Genomic DNA, 22,190 nt, shown 5'->3' on the forward strand with positions numbered 1-22,190 from the left:
ATGTGTCACTATCTCTTCTTTATCTCTTTAATGTTCTCCTGTTGATGTCTTTTCTCTGTCGTGTCTATCTCCTTGCAGTGCCTTGGCCCCTTGTCTACGTCATACATAACGCGTTAGGGTTGTAAATAAACGATTTAGAGGTATGTGCATATACGGGTGCCACCAGTCTCGACCTCTACCTACTTACTCTCTATCCATCGCTTCTTCCTATACACTCTTTTTTCTCTCACTTCTTCTTGTAAATCCTGATATCAGGTCCTGACATCTACTCTCTCCCATATTATCCCTCAGAAGCAACGGCAACCTCGGTACAGGTAGGTAGGTTCAGCTTAGTCATTATTCTGGAAAAATGATAATCCTCTCCGCCGCAATACGCTGACTAAGCATCCAATTATCGCGCCTTTTAATGTCAAGGAAAAACTTGATATATCAAAAAGTCTCAACAGACAGATATAAATCCCCGGAATCAATGGAGTACAAGATGTACGGCATGTCCAAGAGCAAGGGGGCGGCTCTCCTGATCCGCAAACAGCGATCCCAAGCTCACTGGCACCGTCCGCTGTAACGCTGCCCTCACCGGCAGTCCCAATGGCACTGCTCTCTCTTGTCTCATCAAGTAGCGGCATCGCATCGAGCAATGCCCCCCCTTTTGAGCGACCTATGGGCTGCTCCTTTTTTTACTCTTTCCCGCTGGAGGGATCTTGTTCCAAAAAAAGCAGCTCGAGGAGAGACAAATCTTAAGGGATTCGACTGGCGTTTGTCTCGGATCAAGCTTGGTGCAGCCAATGGGAGTCTGGAGCTAGCCGGCAAAACTCAGCGTACCCTCGTATTCACTTGGATCTGGGGTCCCTTGATCTTTGACGATTCGATCGTTAAGGGAGGAGGGAGGAAGAAGAGGATTATTTGCCGTCAAAGTCCACCGTCTTTTGCCTGGCTCCAGTGACGTGGCGCTGAGCTCGCGAGCACTTCGCATTATCTAACAGATTGTCTTACTTCTTAAGCTTTTGGCGCTTGCAATGCAACCTGAAAATAGAATGACAAGAAACGTTCAATCTAGCGTTGATGCTCGCTTGCTGGTAAAGTGAGATGGAAGTGAGTTCGGCGGCGTATATATAAACGGACAAGGGACTCGCCTCTGGACCCTTGATATCCTCCTTCACCGCCGCAGACAACTTCCAATTCTCTCGCTACCAACAGGACGAATATCAAACCAGAACGCTCGTTTACTTTTCTATACTTGATACCACCAAAATCTTTACGATGCATTTCTCTAGCTGTGTGCTCGTCTCGGCTTTGGCCATTGTTACCAATGTTGCTACCGCCTCTCCTCCACCGCTCCATCAGTTGAGCCGTCCTGCCCTCAAGGATTCCACCATCTTCCGCTCTACTGTCCACTGCGCTGATTGCCCCGAGGGAAACTGCTACAAGTGCACTCTCGGCCATAACAATACTCTCATCGCCAACACTGGCGGCATGGCCTACCTCCGCGCTCTTGTTGGTTTCCAGCTCCCCGTTCCAGCCAAGAAGGTCAAGCAGTGCACCGTTCAGTTCCCCGCCTTCGTCAAGCTGATGGAAGCCCCTATCAACATCACTGTCTCCGAAGCCAAGTCCAACGACTGGGACGAAGACACCGTCACTGGGGAGAACGCTCCCGATTCCGGTGAACCTTTCAGCACCTCCCATGTCCCGGCTTTGACCAACCCACCTGCTCTCGATGCCACCGAGGCCTGCAAGAATGCTGCTGAGAACGGCGACTTCTCCATCTACGTTGGCGCTCAGTTCGGTCGTTTCGAGATCTGGTCCAAGGATTCTGGCAACCCAGCCATTCTTCACACTTACTACAAGTGATTTCTTTTAAGCTTTTCTTCGTGGTTAGCTTCAATAACACCACCACCATTGTACTTTCCTTTCCTTCCCTTATGACTGTACATAACGACATGACTTGAGCGTTGGGGACTACCACGGACAAACACGGAGTTAGAGAGTCGCTAGCAAGCTTGCATTAATTGATAATATCTACAACCTGAATTCAAGATACGTTTATCATGCAAGTCATTCACCTCATATGGCCCTTTTTCTCCCATATCTTCCTCTGACTCTTTGGAATAAAGGGGTAAATAAGTTTTTTTCGCGTGGCAACGGCGGCTAGCTACCAAATAAATATTTTGCTCAAACGCTTCCACCCCAGAGTCAATGATGTCAAAACAAAAACTGTGAAAATTGCCACTGGTGCTTCTGCCTATAAAAATACTTTCAGTACTGTAGACCCCCAAGATGCTACTGATTTTACAGCTAACACGTGTTTAACAGCGTACGAACTAGGTAATGATAGTCGCTGCTAATATCAACGTGGCTAATCTGCAAGATGGTCGGCATCAGGCGGGAAACTCCCGGCCTGAAGATCCAAACTTTATCAAAAGTAAGTACTTTTACGCAACTAGCCATGATATCTGCTAACTATCGGTGTAGATACACAAGAACTCCCCAGTATCGAAGCATGGTTTGCGCAAAAGGAGAAGTTCCGCGCAGTCGGCCATGGATTTCCGATGGGGATGCCGCAGATGCAGAACTGCAGCCCCGAGCTGGAGCGGCTGTTTCAGGAGACACTAAAGCCGAAGATCACGAGCATACTGGGTAAATTCAGTATTAACTACTCATCTATTCGTCTGGACGACTGGCGTTCAAAGGGGTCCGGCGAGGTGCAGCATACGATTCTAGTATCCTCGGATGATACCAACACAACCAAGTGGAAAACAGCAGCAGAGGAAATACTCAGGGTATTTCGCCATGAGCTACCTCTCGGCTTCACCGGAGACGCCCAAGTGGAAGTACAGAACAAGCAGCTCATGAACACTGACGTCTCTCGCGCCGTGCCTAATGAACCTGCCCTTATTAAGTGTCTTGAAGATACCAGGGAGGAGATCATGGAGACGGTCATGGAGAGCTTGAAGGACTGCTGGTCATCGATAGGATATCATATGCGGGTTCCCCTCGAGTCTACTCTCGATATGCAAGGACGTGCTACTGTAATGGTATATTGCCGTTTTGGAAGCTGTGGTGATTTTAAAACGGCAGAGGACCGCATCCTGAAAGTCCTAGACAAATCCCCCATGGATATACACGTGGAAATCGCCCCGGGCGAGGTATTCCTTGCCCGAAATGCCGACGGACCCAGGTTTCTTTCAGATATACCTGCCTCTCCTATTAATGGTGCGTCTATCAGTGTTCGGGGCAACAACACAGAACCCGGCTCACTCGGTGGATGGGTATGGCTCCACATACCCCGTAGAGATATGCGTGTACGCTGCGTCTTGACCTGCTACCACGTCGTCAGATCTCCAAATCAAACTATTGCAGCTCACACAGACGTTCATGGTGTCGTCCCTGACGATCGTCGGGGTCATATTGTGGCTGAATACCCTGCAGCATGCGACGGACAACACACGCTAGACATCCTCGCCAGCCTCCCGAAGCACCAAGCTAATTCACTTGAAGTGCGCTCTCAATATAGAGACCTCTACAATCGGATGATCAACCCGGCCATAGGAAAAGTCACCCTTGCGTCTGGAAATCGGATAAGCGACAACTCCAGAATGGACTGGGCTTTGATTACTTCCCCTTCCACGTTCAGACCGAATAAGCTTCCACCCAGCCCCAGCAAACAGGATACCTTCAGTCTTTCTCTCTGTGGAGCGTTTGCAATGAACCCTGACAGTTGGGTGATGAGCTTTGGGGACGTAGAGCTTGGAGACTGGGTATCTAAATACGGACGTACATCGGGTACCACCTATGGCAAAATCAACCATCTGCGTCGGGAAGTGAGGTGGCCCTCTGGTGAGCGGACATATGAGATGGAAGTTATTTCGCCGAACGGCGAATTTTCACGGCCGGGAGATTCAGGTTCGATGGTGGTTAATTCTAGGGGTGAATTCGTTGGCCTGGTTTTGGCCACAGATAGCTCAACGCCGTTTGGAGTCACTTATATTACCCCCATCAGCCATATACTCAGGGATATCAATAAGATGACTGATGGCGGTTTTCTGACCTTGAGACCTGATGACTATGGCTGGTTTACTAGCGTATAAAACCTGTTTTTTTGGCGTTTACCATATAGTATTGTGGCTCATGTTAAGGCCGTTTTGAAGGTGTTTGGATGGAGCATTTTATGATTCCATGAGCGAAGACAACTGATACAGAAAGAGCATTTGTATATCCGCACAGAAGGCGTTGGGAGGCAAACCATTATATATATTATACAGCCTCAGTGATACACCAGAGAATACTGTTTGTCAAATACGCTTGCAGCAAACGCTTTGTAGAAACAAATCAAGCAAAGGGTAATAACGATTAGCAACTGCAGTGCTAAGTTCCTATTAACAGTAGATGGAAAAAGGGAAGAAAACATAGAAAAGGTATCCCAAGAATGTAGTATGTACAGATCCAGTTCGTCACGCCGTATATTGTCCAGAAGTATCAGAAGAAGAAAAAAAGAAAACAAAAAAAGAAGGTCATTTGGTGCTGCCGGGTTAAACGGCATCATGCACACTGTTCGAAGGGTTGAGCTCTAGATAGCTGTGTCTCTTTGAAGAGGTAGATACTGAGACCTTGTGGCTATGGGTTGAGTTAGGCCAGGAGTACTGCTTTGAAGAGGCATCGGAGCTGCCGCCCTTTTCGAGCCTTCGGCTGTTGGAAGTAGAGAATAGCCCCTTGATCGAGGATGCGATGGACTTGGGCAGGTGGCGGTCAAGGAATGCAGGGAGGAGCAATAGACATCCACAGAAGATTCCAACGTTGGCTTCGATGACACTGTACAACTGTTAGACAGGGATGGACACTTATGGTGCAAGAAGAAGGTATGACTTACGCCCAGACAGCCAGTCGAGAAATATTCCACGTAGCATCGGGATTGCTTTGCAGAACAGGGGTTTCCGCAAGTCGAACCAAACTAGCAGCTACAGCACTGTAGGGGTATATGTTAGATTGGTGATAAACATTGTAATAGCCGTTGGAGGGTATACGTACAAAATACCCAGGCCGAATACACCGAGAAGCTTGATCTTGCGGCGTAGTTTCATATGCAGGTTCCAGACTGGGTATATTGGCAGGATAAGCACGTATAAGTCGGTTGTTGAGCTGAGAGCACCGGATAGATATGGAAGAATGGTGGGATTGATGCATCTGCCGGGAATAGCAATGTTCCATGCGCGTGCAATAGGGGAACACGAGAAGATGGTTGCGAAGAGAATTGCAACGTGGGTAACAGCCACGAAGACGATGCCGAAGGTGATCAGAATGTTTGATAGCGTCTGTGGTGAGAAGACACGTCGGTAGAAGAAAAGGAATGTGAGCTTGATCGTTGCGGTCAGGATCAAGTAGACGTATTGCGCAAAGGTGAACCACTGCTTTATGTTAGAAAGAGCCCTTTCGTCATGCCGATAGGGGTACAACTATATCATACTTTCAAAGCATATGGAACCCAGAGTGGTGGAGTGTCCCATAAATGCCGCCCAATGCCCAGAGTATATGCTTGAAATATATCAGCAAATATAATCTTTTTTCAAAGAGACGGCCTCCGGACTTACATTTTATCATCAACCCGGAAAATGCGACTGTCAACACCTGTATTCATGTTTTAGTCTTGAAGTCACGGAGGGTATTTGGATATTGCCGCCTACAAATGAAGCCAGACAGAAATCTATAGAAGCATATGTTAGTTATACGTCCTGAATATGTAGATATAGATTCACGCACAGTCATCTGCGCCCATCTTTGTACGGGTGACGATTGTACGGGTGTAAACCCGCATGGCAACCGCTGCAGTAGCCAGAGTGAGGCATACTGTATGAAGGGCGATATTGCCGGAGCGCTGGCTCGGAGGGTCAATGATATTAGGCGTGACACCTGGAGGAGGAGGGATAGCTCCAAGCCACTGGGTCGCCATGGTGTGTCTTCGATTGCCTCGAAGCTCAGTCTGATACGCTTCTAGGCGTCGAGGTTGGCTGGAAGGACAGAGCTGAGTCTTGTAGGATGAGCAGACAGAGGAAGGCCGGCTAGATGAAGAGGAGGGAAACAGAGACCAGACTCGGCGAGGAAAGATAATATACGTGCGCTTGAGGCTTCATCCTCCTGCAGGTCATATCATGCCGGGGGGGATGAGAATGATAAGCTACTGGAGGGCCATGCCAGCCAGCACCTCATCTCCCCTGGTCCGCTGGCTGGTCTCATGCATAGATTCTGTCCTCCCCCCCAAGCTCATCGTCGCCTCCCTGTGTAAAGACTGGCCCGGACGAAGCAAAGCAACGCCTCTTAGGGTTCCTCTGGTTCGTCGGACCGAGCAAAAGCGCCCTTTGGCTGCAGCACAGCATCCCAAGAAGCTCGTCTGACTGACAACTGGTCTGGGGTCCCTGGCCTGAAGAATCCTTCCAGCAATTCTCCAGCCGTCTGCCACCCTCGATTCCCTCAATCAGGTCGTTCGCTGTCCTCACGGAACATGCAAGCAACTTTAAGTGGAGTGCTCCAGCTGGGACGCAGCTCGTATCCCAGCAGCCGTGGTTTGCTGGGGCCATAATTTCCTTTTGCCAGCCTTGGGCCACCAGCCTAAAGGTTGATTTGGATGCACATCAGGGACTCTGCAGATCGGCAGACGCAGAGCGAGGGCCAGCGTGTGCCCTCCCAGAGAAACCAAGCAGCTCCATCGAGTGAGTTACACCAAGGACGAGGCCGGCCGAAGCTGATATCACATCCTCATCGTGGCCGGCAACTAGTGAGCTTAAGGCCAGAAGGCTGCAGCCATCTCGCCGACCAGCCGATCGTGGGGTCTCCAGCCGTGCTATCGAGTCAAGAGAGATCTCTCGATGGCCAGCAGCACCTCCGTACTCTGTAGGCGTTGGGTATCTAGATGTTGGTTAGCCAGCGCACCGTCAAAGGAGTCGGCGGTTGTGATACCAACGTCGTTCCACGAACCAGGGATAACAACATCCGTTAAGTAGTCAGCCCAGAGCCCGTAGCCACTGGCCATCCATGCGCCGGCCAGGCTAGAAGCCGATGCAGGGCATCCATTATTACGGCCTCGCCCTCATCCCTTGCGAAGAATCAAAAAAAAAGGCCCGTCCGGAGTCGTGGGATCCGGAGCGCGAAGACGCAAAGGCTGCAAGCCTGCCCGGGACCGACTCGGCAGTAAAAGAGCCAGACGAGGCCGCGAGCGCTCAACAAAAGGCCAGCAGCAGCAGCAGCTTTCTCCGTCTCTGCTCGCTAGTTAATTAGTTTCTCCCGCGCGCTGCTCTTTGTGCGCGATTTGCTTTGCTGCTCGAGATGGCCGTCTTGGAGACGCAGAGCCTCGTGGCGGCGGCAGCGGCTTTGCTGCTAGTGGTAGTTATCTACATCCGCCCATAGTTACAAGTATACTCATGCGAATACAACAGCTGGCTAACGTGGTGGTGATAGTATCCCGTCTGCAAGATCGTCTACAACCTGTACTTCCACCCGCTGGCGAAGATCCCCGGGCCGCGGGCGTGGGCAGCAACCCGTCTTCCCTACTGCCGAGCGCTCATTCAGGGGACGATAGTACACGACTTTGAGAAACTACACCAGATATACGGGCCGGTTGTGCGGACTGCGCCGGATGAGGTCACCTTTGCGCGTGGAGATGCATACAACGACATCTTCCGGGTCCGTCAGGGCCATAACCAGTTCCTCAAGGACCCCGTCTGGTGGGCGAGGCAGAAGGGCCAGCCGGACTCCATACTCAGCGCGATTAGGCCGGAAAACCATGCTCGGATTCGAAAGATACTGGCTCCCGGGTTCACTACTCGTGCGCTGAAGGCACAGGAGCCGCTGGTTCAGAAATACGTCAATCTTCTTATCCAGCGGATGCACGACAAGGCGAGCGAGGTCCAGGACGGCAAAAAGGGGGTCGAGTTTGATATCGGGCCCTGGTTCAACTTTACCACCTTTGATATCTTTGGAGAACTCGGCTTTGGAGAGTCGTTTGACTGCCTCGAGAATTCCCGGTACCATCCATGGATTGCGCTGCTTTTCAACAGTGTCAAGGCGGCCGCATTTATATCTGCTGCCAAATTCTTCCCGCTGATCACCTTAATGCTCATGAAATGTATACCCGAGTCCCTCAAGAAGGTGCAGAAGGATCACTTCCAGCAGATTGTAGATAAGGTCGACCGGCGTCTCAGCTGGGAACTGGACCGTCCGGATTTCATGTCTCATGTTATCAAGTCCGACGGAACCACGAAGATGCCGATTGGGGAGATCTATGCCACCTTCATGGTGATGACTACTGCCGGAAGCGAGACGACTGCAACCACACTCAGTGGGACGATGAATCACCTTGTTTCCCAGCCGGAGACCCTTGCAAAGCTCACCAAGGAGGTGCGCAGTGCATTCCAGAGCGAGAGTGACATGACCCTGGATGCCCTCCAGGACCTCCCGTACCTCGACGCCGTACTTCGGGAGGGCCTCCGAACCTGTCCACCCGTTCCATGGATGCTGCCCAGAGTTGTCCCGCGTGGAGGTGACACTGTCTGTGGAACCTGGTTACCCGAGGGTGTAAGTTCTTCTCTATTCCGTTCTATTTATATATATATACAGACACATACATGTACAGAATGAGACATCTGACTACCATATACCAGACCGCTGTGAGCATCCAAGCATACACCCTCAACCGCGACCCTTCATTCTTCCACTCAGCAACATCCTTTATCCCTGAGCGCTGGCTCCCCGAGGCCAGCACCAACCCAAAATCCCCCTTCTACCATGACCAGCGCAACGCTGTCCAGCCGTTCAGCGTTGGACCAAGAGAGTGCCTTGGCCAGCATCTTGCATGGGCAGAGCTGAGACTTATCCTCGCTAGATTGGTCTGGGCGTTTGATTTTGAGGCTGTAGAGGGGAAGAAACTCAGATGGGAAGAGCTGAGGACCTTTCTCCTGGTTGAGAAGAAGCCGATTCAAGTGAGAATTAAGCGGAGATCAGATTAAGGTAAAGTATACGATGTCTTTCGTGCGTCTAGCTGGTGTCTCTGCGGCTGATACCAGCTACCATATCTACATAGTCATCAAAGGGCCATGATGGAACGAAACAAAACGGGAGGAGCATTTGCTTGTATACTAATTTCTCAGGGGCAACCCATATTACTCTCTTGGAGTACATTATGAACACCACTCGATTATTTCTTCTTGGGTGCGGATTTGACCAAGCCCGCCATTTTTCCTTTCTCCTTGACACTCTTGAGATAACGCATTCGCCTCTCAGCCCCTGCCTTGCATACAAACCCATATCAATATCGGGTATAATATGCATGGTCAACGCAACAACGCGCATCCTTAGCTTATTTCGATAGTTAGCCAACTCACTGGATGTGACTGCGATACTCTCGATGTAACTAACTAACTAATGAATGACTTTCTCACCCTCCTTTTGGCCCCAGCCGCAGTACACAACTTGAAGGCAAAAACAGCAAGAAAGCAAGAAAGCAAATATGCTGTCTATCCCATATTCAGGTAACGCTTGGCTGCTATACTCCGTGCTATGACGGTGAGAAAGACTTAACCTTATGCTCGGCGCGAATACGATGCAAAGCAACCTTACGCTCATAGTTAATGGATTTTAGTCTCGGTCGGCGCCCCGGGTCCTTTGTGGCTGTCTTGGTAACTATGGGGTACCTAGCGTAATAGACTGCCCCCAATGCCAGGGATGGTAGGCCTATGGGCTCAAAGTGAGAAGCCTAGGCTTGGTAGATCTTTGTACTTAGCAGTTTTATAAATAGCCGGGCGGGAAGGATGGCCAATAATAGTACCCAATATCAGGCATTCATTAACATGTCAGTTAAGATGGGAGGTCGCAGCCCACAGTGGCAGGCCTTTTAAATTTTTACACAAATGGCGTAGGGTATAAATAACTAAGTACATGCGACTCCACGAAGAACGTTCTCCCTTCATTAGTTAACTAGTTAGTCTACTAGGGAATGATAGCTCGGACTCCCTTCGTTTCAATCTTTGGCAGGGGGATAAGGAAGTCGTGGGCTTGCTTTACGTCGCTCTCGTCCGTCTCAAATAGCTCAAACTTGGGGCCGTTGGGTCGGAAAAGGACGGCCAGGATAAGGCTCATCTCGGACATGGCAAGACTGTGTGATGGAATTAAAGAAGTCCGTTAGCCCCCGAAATTATTATTGTGGAAAGTTAGGCACCTCCGGAATACGAAGCAGACGCCGCTAACATCTGCATGTTCAGGCTGCAGGCAGATCTGTTCACAGCCACGACCTGTCCAATAACGGTAAAGGAAGATATCACTCACTTCATTCCCAGGCAGTTTCTGGACCCTCGTGTGAATGGGACATAGCTCCTGTGCATTTCAGGAGTCACCTTTCCGAGCCATCGGTCTGGAATGTACTTGTCTGGCTCGGGGAATGCTTTGGGGTCAGAGTGCATGAAATAAGCTGACATGCCGACGGGGACCTGAGCGAATGAGTAGCCATTACCACCTGATAACTAGGGCGCTAGACAGAGTTTGGAAATATTGTCTTACACCAGGTGGGATAGTGTATTGCTTGTACTGGATAGGCACGTCGGGCGAGATACGGGGAAGTCTGTGCATAACACCATAGCTGAGGCTGTAAATGTAATTTTGTTAGTCTCGACGACTTTGCGCTTTGAGTTGGGGCTGGAGCTTACCGAAGGGATTCCTTGATGAGTGCCTGCAGGAAGGGCAATTTTTCGAGCTCAGCCCAAGAAGGGACGCGCTGCGGCCAGTCTGCCATCACATCCCTGAGTTCATCTTCCAGCCTCGACCGGATATTCGGGTTAGACATGATGTAGAATGATGTAAAGCCAATAGTACGTGCAGTACTGGCGGTTCCACCACCAAGCAGGACCTGGGCCTCCTTGGCTAGTCGTTCCGGGGACCGTTCTGATTCGGGCATATCGCTCGTTGCGATATAGTGGAAAAGAGAGGCATGATTGGTATCCTCTTTGCCAGTCCTTTTACTTTCCTCTGTATCTTTCAAGGCTCGATAGATGTGCTGTTTAGCGACCTAAATTTAATTTAAACCCCCCCCCTTTTTTTTAGAAATGCCTCGTTGTGTATCTCTCTCGTTTAGCCCCCTACGCAGGGGTTTGAGAGAATTTACATACCTCTTTGAAGTTATTGAACATTTGGCCCCTAGGAAAAGCCCGTAGAAGGATTGATTCCGGAATGAAGCTCACTACCCTGCTCCCTGTTAGAAAGTTGGGCTTATTTTCAGCCTCGAGGAGGCACAAGGGTATACTATTCGACTCACTGGACAATCCATGGAAAGGCTGTAAACAAGGGAATTGATCGAACAATCGTGTGGATGGTGTCGTACCTAGTCACACGGTCAGATGTGCGTCTTTTCGCTAGGGGGCCGGCCTTTGCGTTACATACCACTCAGGGTTGAACGTTGGGTGACTCAAAAACGTCTTGCTGTCATCCCCGCTGTCCAGGCAGATTTTCCCAATGATATCGCCGGAGAATGCGGAGAATGCATGGTCCAGTCGAATCACCGTGTTTGTACCTTCAAGGGCTCTGATTCGTGATTCAAGCTTGAGGGCAACTTCTGCCAGCATGTCTTGAAGCCGCATAATTCCCTGGCGAGAGAAGAATGGCTCGAGTGGCTTTCGCCTACGGCGATGGAGATCATGGTCCACAGTAAGTAAATGCGATCCTAGTATCAAGTTAGCAACTGGACAACAAATTTGCATCTCTCTGTGTCAAGGTTATATATTTGCTGACCATCGAAATCAATTCCTTTACAGAAAACGTCATAGTGACTTGTCCTGCGTTTGCTCTCTGTGACATAGATTTCATTGTAAAAGTCGGGGTCACGAATAGACAGCTCTTCAGGATTGATTCGGATTATAGGACCTTTTCACCATTAGTTCGCTTCATCTGATGGATACTGCAACTTCTTCTAGGAATAAATCATCCCGCAGGATTGAAGATCTTATTCACCATATTTATCATGCATCTTCTCAATTTCAAAGAGGTATTTTCCATTGCACCACCAGTCATAGTAAAACTCCGGCCAGTAAGTTGCAATCACCCATTTTGAGCCCGGGAATTTGGACAGAGGGGAAAAGTAAAGGTTGTAGATAATACGGCCAAGTGAGTACAGGATATAAGACCCCGCCAATATGGTCAGGGTGAAGGGCAGATTGAGACCTATGTTATCCATTGTATCGTCTCTCCCAGCGATAAAAGTTAAAGAAACCGTATTAGAAAGCAGAAGATAACGCTTGGTTAACTCACCAGCGACCGAAATTCATCTCAGTAGTGAGCACTTTCGACCTTTTTATTTGCAGAAACGGGACATCCAGCCTCGCGCCAGGTTGTTTGGTATCAGTTTCTCGATTAAGTTCCATCCAGCCCCAGAACAAATCCTCGGATCAGCAGCCAACAGGGGTCAAGAAGAACAGACCCTGCATACGAATCCAATCAGCGTGGCTTATTCCCCTCGATGTTTAGAGATGCATACATACTGAAAACAGAACGAAAGCGGGCTCTCGTAGCCATGATGACGGCTTGTGCCGAATTATCAAAATGCTCACCAACTTTTTGGGCGGCTGAGCCATTGGTTTTCCCACGAGCCTTGCTCTATATACATACATATGCAGTTCTAGTTCTCGACCCCTGCTTGTTGTTTTACTTTTGCGTTAATTGCTGGTAAGCAAGTAAACAGGCTATTAGGCTGAAAATAGAGTCGGTTGGCCCACCTGACGGGAGTTGCTTCACGCTATCAGCCTGAAGCTCCACAGCTGGAAAGAATGGGATCATGGCCCCTTCGCTAAGTCCTGAATGGAAAGCCCCCCCTTACTTTGTGTGGGCTGAGTGCGCCGCAGATTTCCGTGCCTGAGGTACACTGTATCTTGGATGTATATGCCCGGTACAAAACAAAAGTTACCGGATAGCTGGTGAGTGGATAATGTGAAAGGATCATAGGCTGTCAACGTTAGACGTATATATCAAAATGATATATAAGGAGCCTCCAAGGCTCTGGATATGTAAAAACTCTAGCCCTCAACTGTTGCATCCTTTTCATCTTTTTTTTGCTCGCAGAAAACTCTTGCACCATTTATAACCCTTTGCCAATACCATCATCCAACCCAACATAATGGAGTTCCAATACTCTTATGAGATTGATCCACAGTTCTATGAGACAGACGGTCTCGACCTGGGCCTTCCCCTTCGTATGCATTTGGACCCATATAAGGAAATCAACGGTGCTCTACGTGCCCAAGACGACTGGAGCAAGAACGTACGCCCCGTGTATGGCTATAAGGGCGGACTTGGCTACCCGTTCAGCTTTATTCGAGTGACTGTTCCAGAGTGCCTCCCTGAGAGGCTGGAGATCATCTCGTATGCTAACGAGTTTGCTTTCCTCTATGACGGTAAGTAAGCATATATCATCACATTAACCATCCGATATTGACAAGCCATATAGATGCCATGGAGAAGCTTGATCTTAAGGGGGTGAGTGAACGACTTCTATTCTTGGTGGCTGGAATGCAACGTGATGACTGATGCTAACCATGAATAGTATAAGGATGGGCAGCACCACGATATGCTTGATGCCTTTGGCGATGAAAAGGCATTGGATCAAGAAGCCACATCTCATGATGGCCAAGAGAAGAAACTTCAGGCCCAGATTCTGGCCAACATGGTTGCCATCGATCCCCCGCGCGCTATCACGGCTATGAAGGCATGGTCTAAATTCGTTCAACTTGCTTCTCGAACAAGAACACGGCCGTTTGACACTCTGAAGGAATACATTCCCAGCCGAGTCATTGACGCTGGGGAGCTGTAAGTTTTAAATAGAAGTCATATCCTTTTCATACACCTTGTTCTAACTTCTGCGGTAGCATCTGGTTCGGGACATTGACCTTTGGAATGGGCCTTACCATCCCAGATGACGAGTTAGAGCTTTGCATGGAGTTGGCTAGGCCAGGATATGCTGCTCTTGGCCTCACAAATGACCTCTACTCCTGGAGAAAGGAGCGTGATGAAGCAGCAGCAGACGGCCTAGATTATGTCTTCAACGCTGTCTGGGTCATCATGCAGGAGCGATCTCTCAGTGAAAAAGACGCAATGATTGCATGTGCAGAGGAAATAAAAAAGCAGGTGGCCGAGTTTAACATCATTGTCGAAAAGGCGAAGCAGGACTCCAACCTTTCCAAGGATACTCGAGCATACCTTGAAGCAGTGAGATATAGCCATGTCGGGAACCTCGTCTGGAGCATCTACTGCCCACGTTATCATGACTACTGATACCCTGGAACGATAAAAGATTCGTATCCATGTACTCCTTACGGAGCAGTTATACGGGGGTATTCCTGGGGTGACGCAAAATGTGTCCTGAAGCTGGTCTTTTTCTTCCCGGTAAATTTCCTTCTTGTGCTCCGCTTTCTTTCTTATCCGCCTTCCATTTTGGCTTTCAGCGATGTAAATTTAATGAAGCATGTTCCCTTGATGATCAATAATAATTGGACTTTTAAACACCTTGTGGCAAATAGTGATGACTTCCCTAGCCTGCGAAGAGCCTAGATATTACGGAGTATCTGTGGGTTTCTTGCAATGCGGATCACCCATCAATTTCTGTTGTGTTTCGACTCAGCGAACCACAACAGAGCCGGCTATCTGTGAGGTCTGTGTCATTATACTGGTCCGATACCTCTTTTTTTGCGGGACAATCCCACTCACAGCCACGCAAAAGGCGCGTGGACTTGGAAGTGCGAGTGACTCGCCCGCCCAGCCGCGAGGAAACAAGTAGGAACCCGCATCACCCTTGCTCCCAGGTTGCATATACGCAATGCATTATTTCCACTCCAGCGCGTGTGTGGCGTGTCAAGTAACACGTTCGGGATCATCAAGACATCGGGAGGATTGGGGGAGCTTCAGCAAATCCTGGTGGAAGTGATAGAGCGACGTTGGATGTAAGGTTAAGATGCACCGAGAAAGGAAAGTGAATCCTGGCAACTTTAAAACACTGAGTCACGTGATGAAGGATTCACATCATGTGATTAACGCTTATTAAGTGGGGCTAAACCTTGATGTGCACGGACGTGTTTTGCTCTTACTAAAAATGGAAATCGATGCAGAACTTTAACACAGCCCAACGTCCCTGCCTTTTACGGAAACCACGTCAGAACTTACGTCAGGACTCCGTATGCCATTATTTTGATATACAGAATATTTTTGACACGTTTTGACTGGCAAAGACTCGAGATAGAGCACGTCAAGACAAACACTGTACAGCCACAACCGGACGTCATCTCTTTTGACGTTACGAGGTGTACCCCTGTCTCTATCAACTCGCTAATATAACCTGCATGGGTTCCCTTGACTCACTTTCCTTCAGTCAACACCACCGTGAAAGGAAAATCAGTCTCGATTGGTTACCGCAGCCCACCGTGCACGAAGATCTTTTAAGTCGGCGATTAACACGCCTTGTCTGGGGCGTGATAGTTGACAAAAAAGAGTGGTACAATCAGTACGCCGCCACGTCGATTGATCCTCCCTGTACAACAGTGTTTCAGTGCGAGTTTGAAGGATTTTAAGTACGGGGGTTATTTTTACAAGACCCTCGTCCGCGCTAAGGGACAATCACCAGCACCAAGAGCTTTGACTCAAGCGTCTCCGCAAAAAAAGGACAAGCTTCTCTTCCTTCTCGTCTCCAGACGCTTGATGTCGTTTGACTTCAACTCTAACTCCTGTCAACATTTGCTCACCCTTCACAACCAACACACAGATTGCACAGGAAGAGCAGTCTCCTACGTATATCAAGATGGGTGCTCAGTTTTCGCAGTTTTTCCCGCCCAAGCCGAACTGGACAGAAGCTAAGGTGGGCTTGCAAGATGGAAAGGTGTTTATTGTGACAGGTGGTGCTTCTGGCATCGGCTTTGAACTAGTTAAGATGCTCTACGAGAAGGGAGGAAAAGTTTACATCGCTGGACGGTCGAAAGAGAAAGCACAAAAGGCGATCGAGGAGATACAGGCTGCTATACCGAATGGTGGAAGCCTGGAGTTTCTCCATCTCGTGCTTGACGACCTGAGCACTATAAAGACATCCGCCGAAGAGTTCATGGAGAAAGAATCCAGACTCGACGTTCTTTGGAACAACGCAGGCGTGTCTCAACCGCCACTTGGAAGCTTATCCAAACAAGGGATTGAACTACAGCTTGCAACAAACTGCCTGGGACCCTTCCTATTCACACAGCTACTTCTCCCTCTTTTAGAAACCACCGCAGCAACATCTACTCCAGGCTCAGTGCGCGTTATCTGGACGGGCAGCCAAATTGTTGAGCTATCTGCTCCCCAGGGTGGGATCATCATGTCAGAGCTTACAACACCTCCAAAGGATCAAACTCGAACCTACATCACTTCCAAGGCTGGCAACATGTTCTTAGCGTCAGAACTTGCCCGGAGAGCTGGCCCTTCTCATAACATTATAAGTGTTTCACTCAACCCTGGAGCTGCCAACACAAATCTCCTCAGACACAGTCCTTGGATGAAGGTTCTAGCCATGCCATTGCTATACAAGCCGAAATTAGCCGCCATAACCGAGTTGTTCGCTGGATTGTCGTCAGATGTAAACCTGGAAGAAAACGGGTGCTACATCATACCCTGGGGTAGAATTTCTCGGTCAGTAAGGCAGGATCTAGTTGATGCGTCCAAGTCAACAGAGGATGGGGGAACGGGAAGATCACAGGAGTTTTGGGAATTTTGTGAGAAGAAGACTACAGACTACATGTAATGAAAGTGTTGAATTCTGCATCGCGATGGCTAACGATAAGCCCGAGATTACCTTTCTATATTGACTATGAGCCAAAGGAATCCTGCATTAATTACGCCCATGTTGTAATTATTATCGCTACTTATATTTATGTATATGATTTGCAGGTCTCCGAATACTCTCCCTGTCTATTCAACAGGGAGCTCAGCTTTTATCATTCCACCATTATTATTATCCGTTTAATTGATAATTGGCAGAGGTGGTCAGGCACTATTGTCTATCGATACTAACGTTTTGGTATTTTCCTAATATGGGAGTATCTTGTAAGTATTATGAGTTCAAGAGAAAAGAAATACATTTTCATCATGAGGGTATTAGCCAGGCAGCAATCCTCAAGTCTGAGCGCTTCTTCGACTTATAGACTAGTCTGATGGCTGCTGAGAGAGAAGCTGCAAAGAGCTACATGCTTGGATGTGGCTGAGCAGGGATTATAACGGCAAGGGTATATTCCCAACAGTATTTAGGCAGCAGCCTCCCCTTCCCCTCAACTGTAGACTTATAAGAACCCTCTACTGTGAATCAGATTTTACCGACCATATATGATCGTTTAGAGACAATCTTGCCACAGGCAAAGTGAACTACCCCAAAGTTGCAAAGATACCAAAATAATGGTATGTAAACTAACTAGTGGCCGAAATGGAGTACCGAATATTAACGAATATTACAAGCGCTCCTATTCCTCCGGCCGCAAAGGCTCCTGTCTGGAGTGTGGGCATCTAAATTCCGAACATACGTATGAAAAATGCCTTGCAAAGGGATGCAAAGTCGAATGGAAGCTATGCCAAGCAGGCGGCAATTGGATGCTATGCGAAGAATGCGAAGATCACCCTGGAGGAGGCCCAGATGGAACTCAGCCTGGCGGTTGGATTAGAGATGGGTGGAAGAAGCACTGAGAATAAAGATTTGAGAGCCAAATATGAGATAAAATACACAAGTGGGCTGTCGAGAGAGTCTGTCACATGTTGTGAATATGTTGAGGTGTCGAGTTTGGCAGTCTAGAGGTCCTGTATTGCATGAGACATGAAAACTGTTTGCAACCATGACGATATTGCAGATTTTGATTGCCCATTGATTGATGTCAAGTTGGAATCTGTCTCTGAAGCATTATCGTCGACCCCTAGAAGAAATTCTAGCCATTCATGGTGCCATAGCTCCTTGTCCTCTTTTCTCACACCGTCGGAGAAAAGAGTCCAGGAGAATAGATTTCGAGTAGCAACTTCGGAAAGTCTTTCGTTAATGTCCCCATTTGAAGTTCGCTGCGGTCCGGTAATGAAATCAGTCCAACAGGTGGATAACTTTCGTGTTACAGACAGGAGGGCTCTATTTACGAGTTGAGAAATGGTGCAACCAGTTTTACCATGTGCAGGGAGAGAGGATATGTTTCCTGATAGGGTAAAGCCGTAATCATCCAAGCATCGCACCTCTCCTGAATCTTGACCTTGCCAAACCCAGTGGCTATAGTTTAAACTATGACCGCATAAGACGTGTAGCTGAACTTCGAGGGCAGTATCTCCGAGTCCCACATACCCAAATGGAGGGTATGGGCTTAGGGGTAAAGCTGGGTAGTCTGCAGATTCAAAATCGGTAGTGTATAGAATCCGGAATTCATCTTCGCGCGTAATTAATTTCTTAAATGCAATATTCCTTCGTAATTTCGGCATGTGGTGAAAAACTGGATCCATAAAGGATTGTTGTGACGAACTCCAGACAGCCGCTTCGAGGCAAATCGGGGGTATAAACGATTTGTATACTTCTGGTATGCGATGCAGCATTCCAGTGATAGCTGAGCCTAGTAGCAAAGGCGCCACATTTGGAGACCTTGTGGCTAGCATTTGTATGATACTGCGATGCTTTCGCTCAAGAATAAGAGCCGGTAAGATATCACTAAGTGGTGTATGTAGCCATTCGCTAGCAAGGTTACAGGGTATTCCCACTTCCCAGAAACAACTAAAGAGGCATGACGATATCACATTAGGTATAGTGGAAAATGACATGAAATATGGAAGCTCGTCAAAGGTCGGGATCTTCTGTTTATATCCAATAGTGCTCTGCTTCTTTGGGCGGGTATGTAGGTGAGGTTCAGGAAGGTTGACAGGTGCTCCAAATCTCATATGGTACGGGACAGTAAGGACAGCAGTGAAGGCTGCGAGGAGCTGATCGAATATATCATGCATTTCCGCTACCCGAAGGAGATAACTCTGAGCCTGAGCTGATGACGGAGGATCTCTTTCGGAAGATATGATTAATTCCAATTTATCATGAATAATAGTAAACGGTTTTCCACCATCCTTCAAGTGGCAACTCCATGGAGGATAGTACTCCTTATCCTGGCGGGTAAGCGTTGCTCGCCATCCACACCCATTGGCGAGAACTGCAGCCCACCATCTGGACTCTTGTGCTGTTGCATCACCAATAGGCAGCTCATATCCAGTATTTGAATTCAAGCCACCTGATTTGTTTGCCATTATTGCTATATTGTTGGTATACTGAGCCTGGTCGTGTTGATTCCCTCGAAGTTCAATCAAGCGTGTAGAAAGGACGTATGACCAGCCCAAAACGAACACTGAAAGAAAATTGCTACCAGATGCATCGGGTAAAGCTTCAAAACCTGGCCATTCTGGAAGAAAATTCTCTGAAAGGGAACAGAATGTAGGTTTTAGCACCCCGATACGTATCATCTGAGGCCTGGCCTTCTTAGTCTCGGTGGTAAGAGAACAGGGTGATGTTGAGTTGATACTCCATATTGAGTATCCTTCCAGGAATAGAGAGTGATCCTCAGCAAACTCAGAAATTTTGGAAGTGTCTGGAATAGCAGGAGTACTATGCAAAAGGGCCCTTATACTGCTACAAGCATCGGGCAGTTGTGCTTTGGCTTCGGCAGACCAAAGGAGTTGATGCCATGTATTATATGAGTAGTCCAGGATTTTTGCTGAATCTCGAGAAGCCGGACGAAGGAGATCACCCTCCTTGCAACTCCTGTTCTTCCAACAGGCCATTATTGCCCGTGGACATCGAGCATGTCCTCCTTTCGTTGTCTGTTTTTCAATATTTGTTCTCAACTTTGATGTTGTTGCCTTTGGAGCTAAATCGTGCGGCTCAAAATATACCACGTGACAATGACTAAGCATTGACTAAGCAATAAATGACATAAGCAGGAGGGCGCAGCTTTCTCGGCTTTCGACACGAAGTCGCGGCGTTTCTTCTTCGCTCCCTTTCTTCCTCGTCGCAAAGCAGAACAGAGAGGCCGTCGGATGTTTTGACGGTAATAGCGTACTCCTTTGTCGCTTATTTTGGATAAGACTGCAGCGTGCACCATGGCCGGGTGAGATGCCATGGGCTTAGGGTCTGCTTCCGCCATGCTTGGGTCCGCCAAGACGTTCCTGATCCTCTTCCTGCTGGTGGTGACTGTGTTCGCTCAGCCCGTCAGCATCTCCCATAGAAGCGGCCAGTTTGATACTGTGAAGCTCCATAGAAGTTAGTCCTCCATGTCAATTGGATCCACCTGCTTGTTTGTGCAGCTGACGGCTGATGTGACGTATCTGTAGGCAAAGATGCCGTTTCGGTAGAGTTTGAGACGCCATGTAGGCAGTGTTTTAAAGACGGGGAGTCCAATGTTGTAAGTTGGAGTACAATTTACGATCTCCGTACGCGCATACTACTCGGTCCTAATAGGTTGGACTAGATATTTCACATTCAAATTGCACGGACAAACAGTGTCTGTGGTGAAAATGATGTGCGACTCAATGACCAAAAGCTCGCGTTCACCTGGGATGGAGCCAATGCTGTTGGAGATGGTATAGTTACTGCCCAGTTAATGGGTCGAAAAGAAGGCGTTAATTTACGTCTGCATTGGAGAAGCTTGTGCATTGCCAGTCCCAGAGGATCTATTGGAGACTATGCTGCCCAGATACTCACCTTCACATTTTATCCTGCAGGCCAGGAAGAAGGAAATGACACATCTGGCTTTGCTGTCTCATTCAATTCCGTGGATAAACCGGAGATTTTGCGCCTCGTAACTTCGCCAGCGCCAACTACTAATGAACCCTCGGTTCTGGAAGAATGGCTGAAAGCCAGTGGGAATGGCAGGCTACACCAAGAGAGTCTTGTCAAGAGCCATCCCATCACAGATTCTGAGTTAGAAGAACAACTCAAGGAACTACATAAACTAAGAGACCAAGCCAAGGCTCTCGACGACGTTATCAAGGAGAAAGATGAAAAGATCCGTGAACACCTTTTTGATGACTGTACCAATCTTACTGCGCAGCTCAAGGAGTGTAAGACCTTACAGTGCTTCATATCAGCTACCTTCCAGCTTGTCCCGGACATGTTCCGCCTCGTGAAACATCGGTTTGGACCTTTACCAACCTCTTTAGCTGATAGTCCCTGTCGACCAGTCTCCAAGGTCCGTCAGAATGGATCGGAAAAGGGATATAAAGGGAAAAACAGTACAAGCCCATACCACATACCTCATGCAGTTGGATCTAACAATACATCCATTATTGACTCTACACAAAACTCCAATACAGGTTGGACAGAACCATCACCTGCAAACTCCCCTCCCTCAAATCAACTACCTTCTCGTTCAGCCATAATAAAACATGTCATTCGTGACTTTGCTTTTGTCTCCCTCTTTGTGGCTGTTCTTTACATGCTCCTGAAACATTGCGGAAATTCAATAAGCTGTCGAAGACGTCGAGTAGATATGTTAGCTCGTCGTGAGCAGAGACGAACACTACATGCGTATCGAGCAGCAGCGTGCCGATACCGACTTAGACAATGGTGGCATAGGCTGCTCGGTCGTGAAGACATGACTCCCATAGCCCAGTCTCCGACTACTCCTATCAACGGTCAGCAAAACGATACCATCCGGATATCAGCTTTACCTCCTGGCTCTTTGACTCCAGAATTAGAGGACGATACAATGCCGAATGAAATCCTGGGGTTGCGACGCGTATTTGAATTTGTCGGGGAACTCGTGAATCCTAACGGGCCACCTGCTGCCGGTGATCAAGTACAATCTTCACTCGCGGCTCAAGATATTACCGAAATTACTGCGCGGAGATACTCAGCAGGAACACCAGCCCCATCATCCACCGCTCCTTTGACCACAATCGGGTCTCCAAGGGCAAGTACCAGCATACTTAGTTTTGAGACTGATTCAGAAGATACGGTCGACAGCCTTGATCCAGAAACAGCCACGATGATGAGTGGATAGGAGTACCACCTATCTTCCACCATATGTCATCTGTTTCTCATCCATCCTTTAGATCTCCTATTTTGGACCCAATCCATTATTTATTTATTTTGATTAATTTATACTTCATGCTACTTACCGTTCGTTCGTACTCAACGTTGTCCTTTTTACAGTTGGATG

General features: G+C 48.3%; 9 protein-coding genes across 9 annotated transcripts; 6 read left to right on the forward strand and 3 right to left on the reverse strand.

The window, feature by feature from the left end:
* Positions 1-1,260: 1,260 nt before the first annotated feature.
* On the forward strand, positions 1,261-1,848 carry ARB_00595 (uncharacterized protein; the record flags this gene model as incomplete). Its single annotated transcript, XM_003013004.1, has 1 exon — positions 1,261-1,848. One exon carries the CDS (start codon positions 1,261-1,263, stop codon positions 1,846-1,848), a length of 588 nt encoding a protein of 195 aa, XP_003013050.1.
* A 477-nt stretch (positions 1,849-2,325) lies between these two features.
* On the forward strand, positions 2,326-4,085 carry ARB_00596 (uncharacterized protein; the record flags this gene model as incomplete). The annotated part of the gene is made up of 2 exons (XM_003013005.1): positions 2,326-2,419; positions 2,470-4,085. 2 exons carry the CDS (start codon positions 2,326-2,328, stop codon positions 4,083-4,085), a joined length of 1,710 nt encoding a protein of 569 aa, XP_003013051.1.
* A 441-nt stretch (positions 4,086-4,526) lies between these two features.
* Positions 4,527-5,941, reverse strand: ARB_00597 (integral membrane protein Pth11-like, putative; the record flags this gene model as incomplete). The annotated part of the gene is made up of 5 exons (XM_003013006.1): positions 4,527-4,806; positions 4,865-4,960; positions 5,023-5,421; positions 5,583-5,619; positions 5,752-5,941. 5 exons carry the CDS (start codon positions 5,939-5,941, stop codon positions 4,527-4,529), a joined length of 1,002 nt encoding a protein of 333 aa, XP_003013052.1.
* Positions 5,942-7,044: 1,103 nt separating this feature from the next.
* Positions 7,045-8,990, forward strand: ARB_00598 (cytochrome P450 monooxygenase, putative; the record flags this gene model as incomplete). Its single annotated transcript, XM_003013007.1, has 3 exons — positions 7,045-7,254; positions 7,444-8,559; positions 8,646-8,990. 3 exons carry the CDS (start codon positions 7,045-7,047, stop codon positions 8,988-8,990), a joined length of 1,671 nt encoding a protein of 556 aa, XP_003013053.1.
* A 979-nt stretch (positions 8,991-9,969) lies between these two features.
* ARB_00599 (uncharacterized protein) lies at positions 9,970-11,729 on the reverse strand (the record flags this gene model as incomplete). The annotated part of the gene is made up of 7 exons (XM_003013008.1): positions 9,970-10,135; positions 10,306-10,499; positions 10,537-10,621; positions 10,683-11,041; positions 11,142-11,169; positions 11,288-11,353; positions 11,413-11,729. 7 exons carry the CDS (start codon positions 11,727-11,729, stop codon positions 9,970-9,972), a joined length of 1,215 nt encoding a protein of 404 aa, XP_003013054.1.
* Positions 11,730-13,138: 1,409 nt separating this feature from the next.
* ARB_00600 (geranylgeranyl diphosphate synthase, putative) lies at positions 13,139-14,292 on the forward strand (the record flags this gene model as incomplete). The annotated part of the gene is made up of 4 exons (XM_003013009.1): positions 13,139-13,415; positions 13,469-13,497; positions 13,565-13,827; positions 13,887-14,292. 4 exons carry the CDS (start codon positions 13,139-13,141, stop codon positions 14,290-14,292), a joined length of 975 nt encoding a protein of 324 aa, XP_003013055.1.
* A 1,516-nt stretch (positions 14,293-15,808) lies between these two features.
* Positions 15,809-16,777, forward strand: ARB_00601 (short-chain dehydrogenase, putative; the record flags this gene model as incomplete). The annotated part of the gene is made up of 1 exon (XM_003013010.1): positions 15,809-16,777. One exon carries the CDS (start codon positions 15,809-15,811, stop codon positions 16,775-16,777), a length of 969 nt encoding a protein of 322 aa, XP_003013056.1.
* Positions 16,778-17,811: 1,034 nt separating this feature from the next.
* ARB_00602 (uncharacterized protein) lies at positions 17,812-19,812 on the reverse strand (the record flags this gene model as incomplete). The annotated part of the gene is made up of 2 exons (XM_003013011.1): positions 17,812-18,271; positions 18,344-19,812. 2 exons carry the CDS (start codon positions 19,810-19,812, stop codon positions 17,812-17,814), a joined length of 1,929 nt encoding a protein of 642 aa, XP_003013057.1.
* Positions 19,813-20,172: 360 nt separating this feature from the next.
* On the forward strand, positions 20,173-22,031 carry ARB_00603 (uncharacterized protein; the record flags this gene model as incomplete). The annotated part of the gene is made up of 3 exons (XM_003013012.1): positions 20,173-20,290; positions 20,362-20,432; positions 20,499-22,031. 3 exons carry the CDS (start codon positions 20,173-20,175, stop codon positions 22,029-22,031), a joined length of 1,722 nt encoding a protein of 573 aa, XP_003013058.1.
* Between the last annotated feature and the right edge of the window lie 159 nt (positions 22,032-22,190).

Source organism: Trichophyton benhamiae (assembly GCF_000151125.1).
Source record: "Trichophyton benhamiae CBS 112371 chromosome Unknown contig00142.0, whole genome shotgun sequence".
NCBI classification, from domain to species: Eukaryota; Fungi; Ascomycota; class Eurotiomycetes; order Onygenales; family Arthrodermataceae; genus Trichophyton; species Trichophyton benhamiae.